The 20,053-nt window shown below is 36.9% G+C and overlaps 1 protein-coding gene across 2 annotated transcripts; it reads right to left on the reverse strand.

The window, feature by feature from the left end:
• Positions 1 to 1,596: 1,596 nt before the first annotated feature.
• Positions 1,597 to 19,305, reverse strand: LOC135694681 (uncharacterized). Of its 2 annotated transcripts, none has more exons than XM_065213507.2 (3): positions 19,154 to 19,305; positions 16,062 to 16,399; positions 1,597 to 5,370 (listed from the first exon to the last, which is right to left on the reverse strand). In XM_065213507.2, exons 2-3 carry the CDS (start codon positions 16,135 to 16,137, stop codon positions 2,090 to 2,092), a joined length of 3,357 nt encoding a protein of 1,118 aa, XP_065069579.2. In that variant the 5' UTR covers positions 16,138 to 16,399; positions 19,154 to 19,305; the 3' UTR covers positions 1,597 to 2,089. The 2 variants fall into 2 exon arrangements, with proteins under 2 accessions (XP_065069579.2, XP_065069580.2); XM_065213508.2 differs by having other exon boundaries at positions 16,062 to 16,102; positions 19,154 to 19,182.
• Positions 19,306 to 20,053: the final 748 nt, after the last annotated feature.

Genomic DNA, 20,053 nt, shown 5'->3' on the forward strand with positions numbered 1-20,053 from the left:
AAAGAGGGGCAAAAAAGTCTAGTTGGGCGGGTAATGCCCTCCCCCGTGCCAACCATTGGCTTCGTGCCTGAATGCAAGTTTTCTTGAAATGATGGGGATTTTTTTCTGATATATTGATTAGATTTTCATAAAGATTCTTTGCTTTTTCCTAAAATAATCATGGGTCGTGGGCTTCACTTCCCTTTTCTGCAACCACTGAGTTGTTGACCACAAACGATTACACACTGCCCCTTCTCCAGCAGCCCTTCTCATAAATCTAGTGAAGCAAAAAAAGATTGACTGTTAAAGATAAAGCAAATGGTAATTCGAGAAGCCAATTTTTACTTTCGCTATTGCTTTTTGCAACATTTTTTGCAAGAGCCCCCTTTGATATTTTGATAGCCCTACCCCCCTGCCCTAGAGAAGCAAAAGGCGTTTAGATTTTATCAAGAGTCTTTAAGATTAGCCAGCATCATTGATTTGCTTTAGCCGTAACTGTTTCCTATTCGATGGCATCTCTACCTTCAAATTTACGACGCTGTTCATTTTTGTTCAACGCCATTCCTGTTCAACAATTCACTCGATTCAGTATCCTGCCGTGCAACTTTAAAACCATGCATGGGCAAATAGAAAATTACGCTTGAAGTAGTTTGGGGTAAGATGTTGTAACGAAAACGCCTTGGATGAAAGCGCCCTTTTGCGGCAACGTAATGTGATAAATGCATCTAGGACATTTGCAGGTGGTATGTCAGTAACAACATGATTGGTCGATTAAATACAATATTGTATGTTACTATTATTATCTTGTTATGTCTTTAGTTTAAATATTGGAAATGAAAATATTTTTGTGGAAAGGCCAAAGACATTTACAATTCATCAAATTCCTTTTTGAACACAGACAGAAGGTCCTACAATATGATCCTTGTTCCTGAATGCAATGATGGATATTATATTGGTTCAACATGGCTTAAAGGAACACAAACTGACTAATAATCCAAATAGCCTTGTCATACCGACATTGATACAAATATGAAGGCCAGGACAAAGTACTTTATTTATATCAATACTTTCCGGTAAAGCATCTTGATCTATGTCATTAAAACATGCGAATCTACGTTCGGTAAAATATATGCAACTTTTACTGGCAAAAAATATATTAATTGGATGGATGATCAGAACATCAGTCTTCAATTCTGTTGTGTTCTCCAACGAGCGCCTTCAAATATTATAAAACAGATCAAAAACAGTTTGAGACCAGAAATTCCTGAAATTTCAGAAGCTTTGGTAATTAATACAGTGTGTTTCGTATGGAATATGAAATTTTGTAAAACCAACGGGCGTTTTCTTATTTCACAACTTTCAAATGTGCGCCCCTTTCCAATAAATGCCCCTCTCCAACGATCGCCCCTTTCAAATGACCGCACCTCTCTAACGCTCGCTCTTTTCCTGAGGCCAGAAATTAATATTGCGCACCCGTCCCTCATTGGAGAGAATACGGTTTATCTTTTTGTTTGTAGAATGCAATGTAACCAGACTTGATAGTTGGAAGTCATGTACCTAAGAACATAATTGGAGTTATGATAACATCAAGGCAATCAACAAAGAAAAAAGAACAAATTTAAAATCAGTAAACATCAGTTTATACAATGACTCAGCATAAATACAACTACAACAACAGCAACAGCAAGATAAACAGCAAAGTTAATAAAAATACTAAAAGCACTAAACAATCTAAAATACCATTTCAGAGTCAGTAAGTGCTTTTGTAAGTTCACAAATGACGGAAATAGATTAGAAAGAGAGCCATTAGAAATAGACACCCAGCCTTTGGTTAATATAGTGGCTGTGAGTCTGTCCTTCAGTATGTTCAATCACATAAACTGGTCGAGTACGATGTAGCAACACAATGTTAGATCATTCATGCTATGTTGAAACTGGTAAGACAAGGCACCTTTAATCTTGAAAGGTTATATGATAACTACAGTGAAAATATCAACTAGTTAACTCGTTATATGTATTTAGCGAGATTATAAACACCACTAAAAAAGGAAGCCGTAATAGGCAAAAAGTCTTGTTTAATGTCCACAAAACAACTTGCTCGATATTTATCTCATGGGTTAATCTTGCAGCATCTGTAATGGTAGCGAAAACGTCCTGCACTTCCCCAACTCCCACTTTTATGCTGCAGCCTGAAATACGACAGGAAATAGCGGTGGCCGCAAGTGACATACTGTCGATCCAGATAGAGGATATTGCCTTTACCATCATTTGTCCAGCGTGTGTGTCTAGAATAGCAGGTAGAGCGAGTTTTGTGTCTCTGAAAACGCAAATAGCAGCAATTGTAGATGTACCTGATTCTGTTACCAGATCGATTCCTGGACAGACTAAAACCGGAGAGGTAGGCTGAACCCGGACAATGAACCGACTGTGCAGCAAGTTTCTCTCCACGTGAATTGTGAACGGCATACGAGTATCCATTATATTTTGCACGGTTGTAGCAAATGTACTTATTGAGCCAGCAGCAAATGAACCGGTATCTGATCCGGTTTCCAATACTTTGGAGTCCGAATGATTTCATTACTGATCCGGATGGACAATACGGTCGTTGTCTATCAAGGTACACTACCCTTCCTCCTCCGTAGCCATTGAGTCCGGTATATCGCCAAAAACAGCGCTCATTGCAATGCTGCTCATCTTGCTTGTCTCCACAATTGTTATCATAATTGCATCTTTGGTAAGAAGGAATACACTTCCTTCTACGAGAGCAGTGATATTGGTTTCTGCAACATCCCCTAAAACATGGTGCATATGAATATCTTGATCCGTAACATCTTCTCCCTGATCCCAATTTGTGTATACGAATTCCACGATGACGCTGTTTCCTAGCGCCATAGCCACACCTCAAGCAATGTCCATACCGCGACCAGTGTCCCCAAACACAGTTTCTGTTTCCACAGTGATTGCCATAAAAGCCTCTTTTACAATGACACCTCCCATTGAAGTTAATGCATTGCGTGGTTGTTGATCCAGGTCTATAGCAACGACATCGACTGCAGCTTGAAACTTTCCTCCTGCAAGAAGTCTGTGTGGAGCCAACAACAAAGTAGTTTCTGTTACATCTGTTTGTAATTTGCATTCCAGGGTGTAGATAATGTCCTTTGCAGTGGATGTTTGCAGAGTTCGCAATGCTGTATTGGCATGTTTTCCCCTTAATGCTTGCAAGCTGAGCAGCTATTCGTTGCTTGTAGAATTGGTCAACTATGTTGGTTTTCCTCCCGACAAACTCCAGTGCTTGTGCCCATACCATATAGCCTATCTGCTGTAGAAGAATAAGTTGTCGCCAATAGTTATCAACTCTCCGCTTGTAGGCCGATGTACAAGGCTCCCCAGCTTTGTTTTTGGATTCCATGAAAGCCAATAGCAACGGTTTATGCCGTAAAAGAGGCTTGTTCAATTTACCGACTAGCATCTGACTGAGAAGGAATAACGGTTTACGTATTCCACGAGATACGTGAAGTACCTCGTTTGCTAGAGTCTTGCCTGCGACCTGAAGACTTTTCTCGTCCTTGTGTTCTACTGGAAGTTGTTCGAAACGATGTGAAAAATATTCGATTGTGTGAATTGAATCTTTGTACTGAGTTATGAAATTTGCCCATTTGAACTGATTCCCAATGCCAATGGATAGACTGTTGAATTTTCGTTGAATGCTTGCTTCCAAATTGCTGATACCTTTCTGAATATTAACAAAATTGATGCCAACAAACCTTCTGAGATCTTTAATATCAAAATAAACGTCGCTAAGAACTGGTATTTGAAGTGTCGTGGTAACCATCATGTCGATTGTTTTGGCAAGAGCTGCTTTCGAGTGCTTTTCACAAAGGTTCCCTTCGTAAAACGGTTTGCATTCACAATACTGTTCACTTGAGTATGGATACTGCTTACATTGTCCTTGATTCTTACATGCTAAAATGCACCCTCTTCTCTTTGCTTGTTCCGTTGACTTTAAAACCACAACGATGTAGGCCGGAAAACTTCTTGTTTTGCGTCTATTTACTTTGTAACGAATAGTGTACTTCTTGTTGACAATTTTCAAGTCACTCGATTCCGTAACCGCCAATTCACCATTTTTCTTCCGAACTGTCAAACTGACAACATACTTCCATAGGTTCTTCATTTTCAAATGCTGTCTAATCGTAGCGAGAGTCTTACAGTAGTCTCTACTGGTTTTAAACAAAGCTCGATTTGTCACGATGTCATGTAATCCGTTCAGAATGTCATACTTCTGTCTATCATATGTGCCTGTTTTGTCAGCAAAGCTTACAATAAGATTTCGTTTTCTAGCATTCTTGTCACTTGGCATGTACCAAAAAGCACCGTATACATTTGTAGTGCAGTGGTTCTCTTTACCATAAGCGTCGTATGAAAATGCAACGACATCAAGCCAAGGGTATTTCAACTCCAAAAATCTTTTCACTTTCGCGTTTGCTATAGCATTCGTGCTCGACCCAATTTGGTACTTACTGTTCCGTATGTCCTTGATCATCTGTGTCTTAATGTTATCAAAACACTGCTGTTTCATCTTCCAAGACATGCCCCGCAAGTCATAAATACTTTTAAGCCAATCGTTCATACTTTGGGTAATACTGTGTTTGCTACCAGTCAATTTTTCATACAAAAGGACAACTTGTTGGCCTTTGAAAGCTAGCTTAAACACACCGTTAGCAAATTGGTTGATCTTTGAAATGTCACATTTAAACGTTTTCTTCACAAGAAGAAGAAGTGGATCTCCAAACGATGAAGTGGGCTTGCTTGAACCATGCAAGATTTTGTTGAGATGAACTTTGACGTTAAGTGACGCAATATAACGTTGGGCGATTCGTGTGCGAATTCTTTTGCAGTTGGCCTTTGTGGTGCATCTTGTCTTCTGCAGTTCATTGAAGAATCGCATCATTTGCTTATGTCCAAATAGTATGGCATGGGCAGATGAGTGGTAAGCAGCTCTTTGGTTTTCATATGTAATTAATCCTTTGATGTTATCTAGCTCAGATGTGATTTGGTCGAGTTTGGTATTGACAAGAGTAAACTGTTTCTTCATGTACGCCAACTCTGCAGAATCCTGTTGCGGAAGGAACGCAAGAATAAGCGATACAAATCCTCCAGCTGCACCAAGAAAACTTGTCATTTTATCAATCACCCCAAAAACCTTCGATGTTTTAGGATCTTGAAACTTCGCTATCGTCTCTGCTATTTTTTCACCAGTCGTGAATCCAGCGGTTATTGCTGTCTTTTCACTGCTGGTGAGATCCTCTGCTGCATTCGAAGCAAGCATCACAGCAACGATGCATAGAAAGATGCCTGTTTTGAACGTCATTTTGCAATCGGATTTAGGGCCTAAAAAAATTATTTTCTTTATAATTTTTTTTGTTCATAATATAAAAGAAGCATAAAACTTATATAAGTATAATCTTATGTTGGTTTATCATCGGTGAGAAGTTTAGAAAAATTGACTTAGGAAAAGCAATAAAAGGAAGAAATGGAAGTATACAATAATTAGATTGAAAAGAGAGTATGAGTTAGCGTCCCCTTTGTTTGCAAGAAACAAATTTGTCTCATAAAGAGGCAGGAAAATATAAGAGCCAAAGCATTAAAGAAAAACATCTTGGTCCTTACGCACGCTCCCCAACTTATTAGCATCACTGTCTTGCCAGACTCATAAATCAATGGAACCACAATTCAATATTGAGCTCTTGGTGACATTAAATATTGAAACGTTGGGGGTGAACTTATTAAAATCTTTTTACAAGAATTTATGAAGACGATTTATAATTGTCCTATTATAAAAGTCCCATTTTTCCTTCATAAAATCGGAAATGTTGTAGACCATTACGGCTGTCTCTATTAAAATATTGTAATGCCAAGCGATTTTCATTTTGAAGGAAAACAAGAGAAAATACTTTCTTTGTATAAAAGTCTGTTAAAAATTTAGTGGCCACATGTTTCATTCGATTTTCACAGATAATAATAATAATAATAATAAGACCAAATTTATACATGTAAACTTGTTCAGCAAAAATGAGTTTGCTGCTATCAATCAAGGACCTGTGAAACTAATGTACCTACGATATAAATGTTACAACAATATAGTTTAAAAAGTTTTTACAATAGTAAAATCTAGAGAAAAAGTTAAAAATCAAAGTCGATATCCTTGCAACAACTCTTGAACTTCAGTATAGATGTTTCACTTTGTAGTTTGCTGGGGACTTTATTAAAAATTTTTACACCCTGGAATGCAAACGTTTTCCGTCCTGCTTCAGATTTTACTCTTGGGAGCAATAGACTGTGTTCATTTCCACGAGTTGCTTTGCTGTGTTTTACACGCTGAAAATATTCCATTATATCAGGTGGTGCAAGACCGTTCAAGCATTTAAAGACCTCAACTGAATACATTCTATTCCTAATGTGGTTTATAAATGGTAGTTTTACACTATTTCTTCTGCCATTGATAATCTTCAATGATCGTGTTTGGAAGCTTTCAAATCGTTGTTTCTTAGATGGTGACATTTCTACAAAAATGTTGTTGCAGTAAATTAGAAGTGGCAGTATCATGACTCTGTATATTGTTTTTGCTGCGTGAGGCGTCAAGTTCGGTCTTACCCTGGACAATAATTTGACTCTTGAGCTTGCCTTTTTAAGAGTTTTTTGATGTGTTCTGCATAGGTGAGACTTTTGTCCATCATGACCCCTAAATATTTATAGGCTGCTGATTCAGCAATTTTCAATCCATTAAGCCTTTTTTTGATGCGTCCCATAAAGAACGCACTCTGTTTTTGATTTCTTTAGATTTATAAAAAGATTATTTTCATTGAGCCAACGAGCAATCTGCTCTAATTCACTGCCCAAGATATTCTCAATTTCATTACTTGTCTTTCCAGCATAGAACAAGACGGTGTCATCAGCATAGAGAATTATATTACACAATTTTAGATTTGATTCGATGTCATTTATCAGCTATATAAATATCAATGGACCATAGATAGATCCTTGCGGTATTCCACAAGATATTGCTTGCATTTCAGAGCTTTGTCCATCGATTGTAACATATTGCTTTCTGTTAAACAAATAATTACTAAACCATGACATGTCTCTGTCTTTAATGCCATAAATCGATAGTTTAGACAGTTGTGCATGATCCACAGTATCGAATGCCTTGCTTAAATCAATAAATACTGCACCAGTCATGAGGCTCTTGTCCATATTTTTTCCGATTGAATCTGAGAAGAGCGTAACTGCATGCTGGGTCGACGACCTATTTCTGAAACCAAATTGTCGTCTAGAAAGCAGTTTGTTTTTTTCCAAATAGTCATAAAGTTGTTGGTGTACTACACGCTCGATGACTTTTGACAGGACAGGAAGCACCGATATAGGTCTGTAATTATCCATTAAAGATTCTTCACCAGACTTATAAATTGGGGTTACTATGGCGATCTTTTCTTCGGAAGGAAAAACTGACGTCTGCATGACGTCTTTTGTCGATGAATCTTAAAAAACACATGTACAGTTAAAAGGAGATTATCAGACACTCATACAATAATCTTTACCATATTGAAGGACGTGTTCGATAAAAAGGGAACTAAAATAGCTATAGATTAAAACATTAAATTACAAAGATTAAAACAAATTTAATGGAAAAACGCATGAAAGTCTTTTCATTGGCGGCCTGAACCACGGCCTGACCAGCCCATTGGCCCATCGGTCCCTTTCCAATTCTTTGCAGAAACCGTGGCCGATGGACCGTATTGTTCAAATTTTCTTGCTTTAGTTTTTAATTTAGCGTTTGCTAAGTCAATTTGACATTTCTACCTACATGTAATCCTATTTATCAGGTTGTGATAAAATCGAATTCCTTCTTCAAATAAACTCTCCTGGTTGTGCATTACAGGGGCACGATGAAATTGCCACTTACTGGAAGCTACGACCGAGATGGTCAGTTTATGAAATTCTACGCTTGCGCTCAATTTCGTTATTTAATGTTAAATGTCAATTAGAGTACTCAGCGGCAATTTGTAATCAACAACTCAACTTTGCGATTAATGCTGCATATGTTATATTGCTTGAAAATTGATGGATTATGATGAAATGTGCGCTTGACCAAGTCTTAATTTTCAGACCACACCCACCTGGCAGTCCCATCAAGGCGTACAAAACCTACGTAGCATACATGTAAAACCTTACAACATACCAAAATTAATCATTATTCTATAAATCCTATAAATTTAGTGCCTAAAATTGACAAAGTCCTATTAGTCAAGGCTGTTAAGGTACTCTACCACTCAAATAGGTGAACTTTATTCTTTTGCCAGCTATTGACTCGCAAATTTACAAACATATGTAGTTTTGCCTTGGAAATTCAAATTTGGCTTTAGTTTTTGGGTGTGGCTCATCATTACCATGGAAACCATACAAACAATAGAAATTTTACTATTAGGCTATGCCTCATTTTGCTGAAGAACTTTTGGTTTACATAAAACTCATATTGACATATTCCTTATTAGCTGGTTAGTGCAACAATGTCATTTTTTGTGATTTTCTGACATTTAATTGGTTTGAAAGCAACTTATACACAGCCGTCTCGAAATTTCATAATGACAATATTCTTATAGATCATGTTTTGAAAGTTAATTTTAAATATACATCAAAACAGACATCTTTATTGCATTATTCTTTTTATAATGAGCAAATTGATATACAGCTTTACTATATAGATTAAATTATCATAAAATGTCAAAAGTTCATTACTATCCATGATTTTTATAATTTTGAGGTATTTTAGTTTGTGTTGAAGCTTCTTGTTGATTTTACTAAATCAAATAAATATCATTATAGCAGCAAAAAAGAAAATTCAAACATGAATGGTAATGAAAGGTTGCTATAGTTCATACGGAGTAACCCGCAGCATATGTTTTCCCTTTTTGCTTTTTCTGCTGAACTTCTTTGGCAGTACCCTTGTATTTCAGTCTTTTTCTTCTTTTCTTTACTATCTCAGAGGAAGATTTTCTTGAAATTTCTAGCCTCTGGACAGGTTTTATGTGAATGCTTTTCTAATATGTAGTACAGCTTCAATACCTAAACATTTGCAAAGAACTGTTTTAAATGTTGCTTCCCTTGAAAAATGGCAAGCAGCTGTTTGCAGGGTATGTCTTCCAACATAAATAGCATTGGGGCTTCTTCAGCGCATCAAACTACCCTTTATTGCAAAGTTTCATGCTATTGTACCAAAGTAAGACTGAGAAACGATAATAGCGTCCATAAAGGTTTGGTACAAAGTACCCCAGTCTAAAAAATAGAACAAGGGGTTAATTTTCAGATGGGTTCTATGTCCTATCATTTTCTGCGTATCAGATTGCCACTTACTGCAAAGTTTCCTGGTATTTTACCTACTTTCAGCAGAGATATCGAAATAGCGTTGCTACAGAAGTCTTTGGGTAAAGTACCCTAGTCTAAAAATAGTCGAACGGGGCAATTTTAAGTTGGGGTCCATATCCCATCTTCTTCAGCGCATCAAACTGTCCTTCTTTGCAAAGTTTCATGCTTTTGTACCAAAATATAATACGACTGAGATACTATAATACTGTTTAAACTGGTCTGGAGCAAAGTACACCAGTCTAAAAGTAAAAAATAGGGGGCAATTTTTAGCTAAGTTCTATATCCCGTCTTTTGTACCGTATCAAACCTCCCCTTGTTGCAAAGTTTCGTGCTATTGTACCAACTTACGGAAGATATATTGTAATAACGCTGTTAAAGGCTTGGGGCAAGGTACCCCAGTTTAAAAATAACCGAAGCGGGCGATTTTCTGTAGGGGTCAATATTCTATCTTTTTCAGCGTATCAAACAGCCCCTTTCGGCAAAATTTCATGCTGGTATCAAAATTTGCACAATTGTTTGATGCCCTGACTATATTTATTGGGAAAATAATAAGCCCCTCTTGTTCTGAAAATTAAAATTTTGTCTAAAATCACACTGATGGAAAATAAAACGCTTACTACAGAGTACAAAGAGATAGCAAAGACCTTTTATGAATACTTTGTTAACAATAGGGACCCATTGCAGTTTGTTGAATTATAGACGCAGTTTACACGAGTTAGTTATACGTTACTCTGATTGACATTCCTCAAGGGCTGACGCTTCCAGGGGGGGGGGGGGATGAGTGATACCTCTTAGACCCTAGCCTTCTCGATAAATCTTCCAAAATTGTGTCAGCAACCTCTTAAAAATTGGCAAATTCACAGAAGAAAAAAAGATAATTTTCTTACATTTGAATAGACGTTCTCGGTTGTTGATACTAGCACCAATCACTGTTAGTAGAAATGAACGCATAATTAGCCGAGTGAGATTTATGAAAACTGACGAGAATGATTGATTCATCTCTCTCTTGCTAAAGTTCAGGTGTAGTCTGGCCCGGGTGGTAAAGTGGCAATTCCCATCAGGCCCTCAGACACGAAAAGTAAAATAAAATTACGGGCCTTTTCTGCAAAAGTTGGAGGACATAAACTGAGACACTAAAGTCACAGCCAAGGCCCCTAACATGCGTGCTGGCTTCTCAGCTACGCAGGAAAATGAAGTCTCCGCGCAAGCCTAAGGGCCCCACTTTGATCAACACCCACTATATAGAAATTCTATTTCAAATTTTACTGAACGACAAGTCTGTCATATATATACTAGAGAAATAATTTTAAACCGCATGTAGAGATCAAGGAGCTGTTTGTTTTAGGTAGTCGTCTGGAGTTGTTATTGTCATAATTTAGTTGCAATGATATAATGATCTTCGATGCATAATCAGATTATTCTATGGTCGTCTTTTGCTCATGTTAAGCAAGTGTGAATGTTAAGCAATAAGTTTATTAAGCGAATGAGCTGCTCGTGTAGAACGAATATTAATGTTTGTGCTTGCTAAAGTTGTGCAAGTTTAAATTATTGCTAAAGTATATTTCTATCAGTATATGATTGTATTTGCTAATGTTGAGCAAATGTAAGTTATTGCTTTATTATCATTGTGTATTGCTCATGTTGAGCAAGTTTATTAAGTGAATGAGCTGCTCGTGTAAAGCAAGTGTGAATGAGTGTGTTTTCTAATACTGATCAAGTTTAAACCATTGCTAAAGTATATTTCCATTATTCTATGGTCGCACTTTGCTTATGTTAAGTAAGTTCAAATTGTTGCTAGAGTATATTTAGATTATTCTTTGGTTGTATTTGCTTATGTTGAGCAAATTTAAGTTATTGCTTTGTTATGTTACTATCGTTTTATCAATGTGTATTGCTCATTTTGTTCAAGTTTAATGATTGCCATGCTCTATTTCTATATAGTTATGATTGCATTTTGCTCATGTTGAGCAAGCTTGAGTAACTGAGCTGCTCGTTTTGGGCATGTTCAAATTTTCGCTATGATTCTGTCGTTCTCTGATTGTGCATTGCTCATGTTGAGCGATTCTAGTGAATAAATTGCTCGTGTAGAGCAAGTATCAATTAGTGTGTTTGCTCATGTTGAGCAAGCTAGAGTGTGTTAGTCTCGCTCCGTTGTTGGGCGACTATATCAATATCGTGGCACTCGTGTGGGTTTGTTGCTGTTTAGGAATGTCTTACAACTGTGATGATAAGATGAGTGGTTAAGGTAACTATTAATATTCCCTTTTTCACTTGATTTGAGGTCTGAGGCTACATTCATCTGCTTCTTTGCTAGTGGATTTTCATATTAGTTCGGGTCTGGTATGGGGGGGGGGGGGTCCCTGCGGGCTCTATTGTGAGGGAAAAATGAATTTTTCTTGTCCATTCCCTGCCAAGAACTTTAAACTACTTGTGCTTGAGTCTTTTAAGCTATATCGAAGATTAGGTAATTTTTTGGATTAGGTAAAGCAAATTGTCCCCATGCACCAACGACCGAACGTTGCTTGAGTGATTAGGCAACGTCCTCTGAGGGAGCTTCTATTTTAATTGAAGAAAAGCATTTGTTGATGCTTTTTTCTCCGAGTAAGCAATTAAATGATGATCAAAAGAAATTTTATCAGAGTTAATTTCACGAGGGATGCTGTAGATATTGATTTCGTTAGGGGTTCTTTTTTAAGCTTGTTTGTATTATTCTCATTTGGGTGTCAATTGTCATCCTTCAAATTGGTATTAAGTCCTTATGTGCTTCTTGATGCCATTGGGATTAGAAGATAAGAAAGTGTTCTGTAGTTTTGGCTTCTGCACGAAAGTGTGGGTTCCTTAACTCAGTTCCGTTGTATACAAATTTACGTGTCAGTGTGATTCTGGCTAAGACGCACTACCCAAAGCTTGGAGGATAGAAAAAAACAATGCCCATACTAAAACAAAAAACAAAAAAAGGTTTAGAAACAAAACCCATCCCCAAAAAGAACAGCCACCTCGATTTTGCTATCGGGCAGCATTTACTGGAAAACCAAGATTGTGCAAAACACTATAATGGCGACATGTTTCGGATTATTGGTAAAGCCCGATCGTCGTTCCACCTAGCAGTTTTAGAATCTATCTACATAAGCACGAAGAAACCGCTACTGTGTAGACAAAAGGAGTTCGTTTTCACCTTAGGACTCCCTTCATTGTTAACAATCTAAATTTGGCACTGATTGGGTAACCTCCTGGGACAAAACTGGGACAATGGCGGGTTATGGGGGGATGTTGCACCCCTCCAATTTCCGAAAAAAGTAGATTTTGACAAGCAAATTTTTGGCTGCCATTATATCGGTCGGGGAAATCTGGAAAAGTTATAAGTCGCACTTTTATTGCTATTTCTTGTCCCAGCTTGGTTTTTTAATTTATGGTCTTTTTTCCCCATCTTTTTTTCAATCTCTGCCCAGTTGGGAAAACAGAACAAAAACGAGGCAAGCAAGAGCAACATAATTACATTTCTGTCTTTCGTCTCGAGCTCGACGTGCACGTCTTCACTTCGAGATGCGAAGGTAAAGTCTAAAGCATTGATCGACAGCAAAAGTATAGACAGAGAGTAAAGTGTTGGTTTGGTGCAAGAAGGAAATGAACACATAGGGCATAACCCCAATTTTTGAAAAGCTTTTTTTCGAATCTTTTGCTGTAATTGTTTAATTTTCCCCTGGCCAGTTTTGGCCATAGGCACAGTGACCATTTTTGATGCATAATATCTCAAAGCATGAAGGATACGCAATCTTGGAATGCATTGTTGAGAAAATTAAAGCAACACTTTATTTTCCAAATGTATTAATCTTTCATCATACACTCATAAGGAGTTATGCTCTAATATTCTCTTAAAGTTTTGTACTTATGGTCAGACAGTATTGCACACTTCGCCAAAAATGGTCTTACAGCCGCATTAGTTTTTTAGCTAAATAAAATTAAAATAGCTGTAACAGAAAGTAACAGAAGGTTTTAAGCTGACAGTTCGCGAGTATAGTGATAGAAAATATATCAAGGACTTCTAACTAAGATATCAATTGAACAAAAAACTTTCCAGTTTCTCCTACTCCTGAAAACCGTGATTGCGAAAACACGAAAATAGTGCTTTGATGATAGGCGTTCCTTTAAAATATTTGCGATAAAAGAGCTTTTCTTTGCACAATTTTGAGGGATTTTGTTATGGTGAATTCAAATCCAGAGATACTTACTTTGTGCTTGGGTGTTTTGGGTTTCTAAAATTGTTTAAATTCCTTACCGAGCAACAAAAAGTTGAGAATCATACTCAGAAAATAAAACTGACGCTCTATTTTCCATAGAATTTAACTGTTTTGTTGTTCTACTGTGATAAAATTGAGACACTACTTCAATCTCTTTTCTGAATTGCTCTCTTAATAACTAGGGGCTTTCGAAAGTGAAGACTATTTTTTCTTTTATAGAAAAGACAGGCCTTACGAAAACTTGCTTTTTGTGAACAAATGTTTATAGCCAACACCAGAACAACTAGCGGCATAATTTTTTACTTTAAAAAATAGCTAGAGTCTAAAGGCCTAACATACTTAGTGACCTTTTCTATGAGTCTCCCATATTTTCAACCCTTAAAAGGATGTGCCCTTAGAATTATGTTTAGGCATGACACGCCCTTTCATCAAGCATGACACGCCCTTTCGTCGGGCATCTAAGCTTCATACCCTCCGCCATATTCAAGTTTGGTACCACCAAAAGATTCTTGGAATTCAAAAATTTATAAGCCCAGATATAAAGTGAGAAAAATAGGATTCACTAAAGCATTCTCGTTTCCTTTTATTTATTTCTATTTTGCTGAAAACACTTTTTTGCGAAAATTGAAGGGATGGTTGGTTTTGAAGCCCAGCAACATTTCATTACAGCAACAAATTCAGTTAAAAAGTAAAGGAGAAGCTAGATTTTGAACACAGAGTTTTTCGCTGCCTGACAGTCTAGACAAGACTAACTTCATCAACATGAAGATTCTAATTCTACAATCTATTTTTGGCAGACGAGAAGAAAAGAACTGACCTGAACAAAGGATTGTGAAGTGAAAAGGGTACTTAAATGACGCCGGACCGAGGTCATCTGCAACTTTCAATACAGTTTTTGAAAGTTCAGCACGCTAAGGAGAGTTAAAAACTTGCTTTGTTGATCAATGTCTCAAGGATGGCTTAATCACTGCGTGATTATTCGATACACAAAGAAAAGACCGATGAGATAAACCCTAAGAAACGTTGCAAATAACTTTTGCAATGGCAGCGGAGAACGTGACCGCACCTTAGGCCAATAAGCCTTTTCATGATTTCTTCAGTTTCAGCTGAATTTTTCTCCAAAATGACGGCACGGAGAAAAACATCAAAGCTTTTCAGACTGTAAACAGGTCTGAAACTTAATGATTTAAACTTAACATTTTGCAGATTTTAATAAAATATTTCATGAAGGCAAAAAAAAGGTTGTGTTTTAAGCGGGAATTCGCTTTGAAGTAGTAGAGACGAGAAATTTGAAAATTCGTTCGAACAGGGAAGAAAGATTTACACTTCAAAAAACTCAAAGCTCATGAGATGAGGAGTGATAAAGTTAAGTGCTTTCAGCAAAGAGAGTTCTCATTCAGTGATGAAGCTAGCCAAAAATAGTTGGTCCTGCTGTATAGACAGGGCCAAGCCCTTATTCAATAGATAAAATTTTAAACTGGTGTTGTGAAATGTGGTCTATTTTTGGAAAAAACCCTTTTAGAAACCAGCAGTATCATTGAATTATCACTAAAAAATTTGCAAGAAGTTGCTTCCTTTTCACACAAATCTTTGTTGTATTGTAGTAAGCCTCTACAGCTTAAGTAAAAGTTCAGATTGGTGATAACTAATTTTGACAATAAAAAGAGGCCAGGGTGTCATATGAGGCTGCACAGAATATTCGCAAAATGTTAACATTGGGCTAATCTGTCAATGCTATCTGCTTGCCATGCATAGAGGGGTTAATAAATGTTCCTGAACATTCTTCATGGCAACCTTTTTGTCAGTGTTTACTAATAAAAAACGCAAAATAACCATTATGTAGATATTTCATTTTTGTCACCAAATGCTCGCTCAGCATGACTTTCTATAGGTATGTTTTTCTAAATTTAACAATGACGGTTGTATTATTTTTTCTATTTTCGATTCTACGGGAATCTCCCCGTTTTTTACCAAATATATCCCTGTTTTTTAAGCAATAATCTAAAATTTCCAGGTTTTGAACATTTTAATTTGAAAGTGAGAAGGGCGGAGATATCAGCAAAAGAAATACTTCCATGAGTCACAAATAACAACTTTATTTTCCATTCTGCTAAAGAAGAAGAGTTGTCCCCTTTCCCTGTTACCTGTGTCTACGTCTGTATTTTGGACAAATGTTTTGCTTCACCATTATTAGAATGAATTGCTGTGCACCTATTTAAAGTTAGTTAAACTTGATGCCGATTGTATGTATAAAGTTTCTTTGTTCAAGCCTTTCGCTTTGTGCAGCGTTATTTGCCTGGGACTCTGAACCAAACGACATTTCTTTGCATCGTTTTCATTATCGTCTGAATCAAATTGAACATATCGTACGGAACTTTAAGATAAAAATGTATCGATTTAGGAAAATGATTGAAAGCTTACCTTTATGTGTCAGCCATCCTCTCTTCCTTCTCTTGAATTTTCTTGAATGAGAAAAATTTGGAGAATGAAAGGCCATTTATAAATTCATTTGCCGGGGGTTGTTGAAACAAGGAACGTGGCAAGGTCCTAGAGCAACGCGGAAAAAGGCCCATATTCCAAGACCAGACAAGCAAAATAATTGTTCTTTTTATTGCCAAAGGAGATTTTTGTGCCATGGATGTAGGAGATCAGTCAACTCTCCTGGTTACGCCGGTAAATCCAAAGTTTTGCTTGCTTTCTCCCAATCTCCCAATTTTGTAACTTTTTCTCCCTGTTTCTTCCTTGTCAACAAAGGTGTTCTGATAACAAAAATGATTGTCAGTGTTTACTAATGAATAAAAAATACGAAAAACCATTATGAAGAAGTTTTCTATTATATTTTTGTCATTAACTGTTTGCCCAGAATGACTTTTCACAGGTATGTTGTTTGTAAATTTAACAAGGATAATTCTTGTTTTCTTGATTCAAAAGATTCCGGGGACCTCCCCGTTTTTTGCCATATATCCCTTTTTTAAGCAATACTGTAAAATTTCCAGGTTTTGCACATTTTAAAATGACAGTATTTTGAAAGTGAAGAGGGCAGAGATATCAGCAGAAGGGCATTTCCGTGAGTCATAAGCAATGCCAACTGTATACAAAATGTTTCTTTGTTCAAAGCATTTCGCTTTGTGCAGCGTAATTCGCCTGGAACTCTGAACTAAACGACTTTTGTTTGCATCATCTTTCAACAGAATCAAATTGAATTTAGGGGGTTGCATTCGATCCTTGAAAATAGCGGCTAGGTGCAGAATGTGGAATTGTTCTAAGCTTTTAGAATACAATACAAAAATGCAAGTTAAACAAAACAACATTGCTGAGGAACTGAAGCGAGCCTGTCAGGTATAGTCTGAAAGAATAGGGCGTAGTCAACTCAACATTTTATCATTGTCTATCAATTTCTCAGCATCATAACATCTGAGCACTAAAATCAAAACTGTGCTCTTGATAACGAATATGCGCTGATTACTTCCATTGAAAGTTCACATCAAAGTATAAACATGCTATTTGATTTAGATTTTCAGCTCTTCTTTACAAAATATTTTTGGTATTTCTTGAGTCAGGATATCTATAATATTTTCAGTGATTAATCTGTTCAGTAGTTCTTTTCCGATACTCGTCAGCAGAGATGCTGCAAGCTTGACCTTTTTCATAATGTTCCGTTAACAGTACTTAAACATCTTTATAAACGCAAAGAAACTTTCGCAGTTGTCACGAGTGACTTTCAATATGTAGAAGACTTTTTTGCCAAGCAACGGATGTTACAGGTCCTCTTATCCAGCTTATGTTTCGACAGTGGATACTGACCATCCTTGCAACGCTGTTTCGTTCTTCATCTTCTGTGAACAGGGCTGCCCCGCAGAGATTGATGGTTTCTCCTACAACCCAGGCTCAAACTCCCCTACTTCCACGACCAACATGATAAACCTTCCCTACGTTCCATCTACTGATAACCTATTTTCCCCCATCAAATCCAGACTTTCCCTACTAATTTTCCAGATTTTCCAGATTTTCCAGATTTTCCCTGCAGTAATGAAAGAGCTATGAAAGCTATGATTTACGCTTTCTTGTTTACTCCTGCAACATAATTTGCTTTTCCCCTTATTCACGGCACACGTGTTGCAACCTGGCAACAGTTCTATCAAGCCTGTCCTTGAAAAAGCGGGTCACTGTGTTTTCAATGTGTTCTCCGTTGCAAAAATGGAAAGTCGAGATCAAAATCTACTAGAGATCAGAGAACATGGCATGGTACAGTCAGGATCTGGGCCCTGTTTTGATAAAAACTCTTGCTAGGGGATGATAAAGAATTCAAAAGAAAAAGAGCTTCGAGCGGGAGATGGCCAGAATACTTGTTGGAAATCGCAAGAATATATCGATGGGCCTAGCCAAGCAGAAGCGAGTCCTGCTTCAAATTTAAACCATAAGTCAAGGGGCGGTTATACTCACTGTGTGCCACTCTGTAACAACGATTCCAAATGAGGAAACATTTGAACTTAACCTTTTTCAAAAGGGATAAAACCAAGAAAAGATAGAACATCGTAACATGTGGATATATGATTACATCGAGGCTGCTGGCAAATTGTATATTCATTTTCACTTGAGGCCTTACAAAGACACTATTCATGAGAATACGCTTTACAAAAATACACCCTATGAAAATACGCTTCATATAATCAGACTTTATAAAAATAAATGTTGTGAAATTACGCCTTTAAATCAGAAGACTGTATAGAATTGACCTTATAAAATCTCTTTTCAACAAATTTTGTGCTTCATAACAACGAAAATAAACCACATTAAAACAGTGAATTTTGTCCTGTATGGCGGAGGATAGGTTTTCATCTACAACTACTCCTAGAGATTTCGTCTTCGTGACACGCTTAATATCAATGTCGTTCAGTTTTAACTCACTCGATATATTTAATGCACTTAATTTTCGAGAATGGCCTATTATCATATATTCAGTCTTTTCAGGGCTAGGACTTAACCTATTTATTCTCAACCACTTCGAGTGGCTTAGTAATTCTTGCTGTGCCTCGAAGACCAGCTCTTCAACATCGTTCGATACAATCGCGACCTTTTTATCATCAGCATCTTTATGATCTAAGTAGGATTGAAACCAATTCCCAGCTGTGTTTCTTATACCGTATCAAACCAACTTTTTCAACATTATTGAGTGGACAATAGTATCAAATGTTTTCCTTTAGGTCAAGACAGATAGTCAAGTTCAATATTTTGGAATCGATATTTTCATGCCAGTAATCAGTACTGCATATTAAAGATGTTATTGTTGAGTACAGTTTCCGAAAAACCGACTGATTCTTGGTGATAATGCTATTTTCAAGACGGAATTCAAATAACTTATCGTGAACTATTCTCTCCAGAATCCAGAATCAGATTCTTTTGTCTAGGGAATGCCTCTCACACCTTTCCCAGTACCCCCTCCAGACCTCCACACCCTGTAGTTTCATCTAATATTCAAGATGGTAAAATGGTAAGGATGAATTGTGACTTACGGGAAAGATTCCATCTTGTGAATGAACAATTAGCTATCTTCTTTCTAATTTTGTAAGCTTGGGGTTGTTCTTCTTGAGATGAGACGACGATAGTAAATGCCTTCGAACAGAAACTTGAAATGGAGGCATAATAACCCATTCACATCCGAAAATTCGTTAACCATTCGATTCTGACACGTTTGCTGCGTTCCCAAGTTCAGGATTTGCGTCCAGGTTGAAGTATCCATCTTTGATTTGTCGAATTACTAGTCCATGCTGACTCAATGAAGAGAAATAAATAAGGCGACAACCGACATTCGGACACCAATCACCTCTCTCGAGTTTTCTACCGAGTCGTGGGGATTTTAGTGCCAACGTATAACAATAGCGCTGAATAACAATTTCACACGTCACAATTTTCTTATTCTGAAAAAGGTTTGTCGTATTTGTGCGATGATTCTCGATTTCGATTGTCTATATTTTGAAAACGAGTAAAGAATTTTGAAAAAAATACACGATAGCATGTAATACTTGAATAACTACTAATCTATGCAAAAATATCAGAAATCATTTTCGTTGCCTTAGCAACTACATCCCAAGTTGGTTAATGCATTCCATTAAGTAATGTGTAAACATAATCTCCTTTGGTATTGCTCTACGTCATTATATGCTTTTGCAAGGTAATCAATAACTACTTTTAACGACGGCAATTTTCTTTCCATCCTTGCAAAAGTTTTGTTCATTAATTGTTCTATTATATTTGATATGCATAATTTGGTTCTTATCTTTTCGTGGTTTCACTATAATTTCCCACAAAACCATAAGTTAGTTATCTTGAATACAAAGCAAAGGAAGTTATTTACTAAATTTAAAAAACATCTGTATACTTATCCATTTTCGATAACCTTTCTGCCGCTGAAA

The sequence above is a fragment of the Rhopilema esculentum genome, chromosome 8 (genome assembly GCF_057945365.1).
Source record: "Rhopilema esculentum isolate cy_ngs chromosome 8, ASM5794536v1, whole genome shotgun sequence".
NCBI classification, from domain to species: Eukaryota; Metazoa; Cnidaria; class Scyphozoa; order Rhizostomeae; family Rhizostomatidae; genus Rhopilema; species Rhopilema esculentum.

What these genes read in the sequence shown, in the direction of transcription:
- LOC135694681 (XM_065213507.2), bottom strand. Translation starts at nt 16,137, where the DNA reads ATGGCCTTTCATTCTCCAAATTTTTCTCATTCAAGAAAATTCAAGAGA. An exon ending in AGGATGGCTGACACATAAAG is followed by an intron (nt 5,371 to 16,061) that starts GTAAGCTTTCAA and finishes TAATTTTTTTAG; the next exon opens with GCCCTAAATCCGATTGCAAA.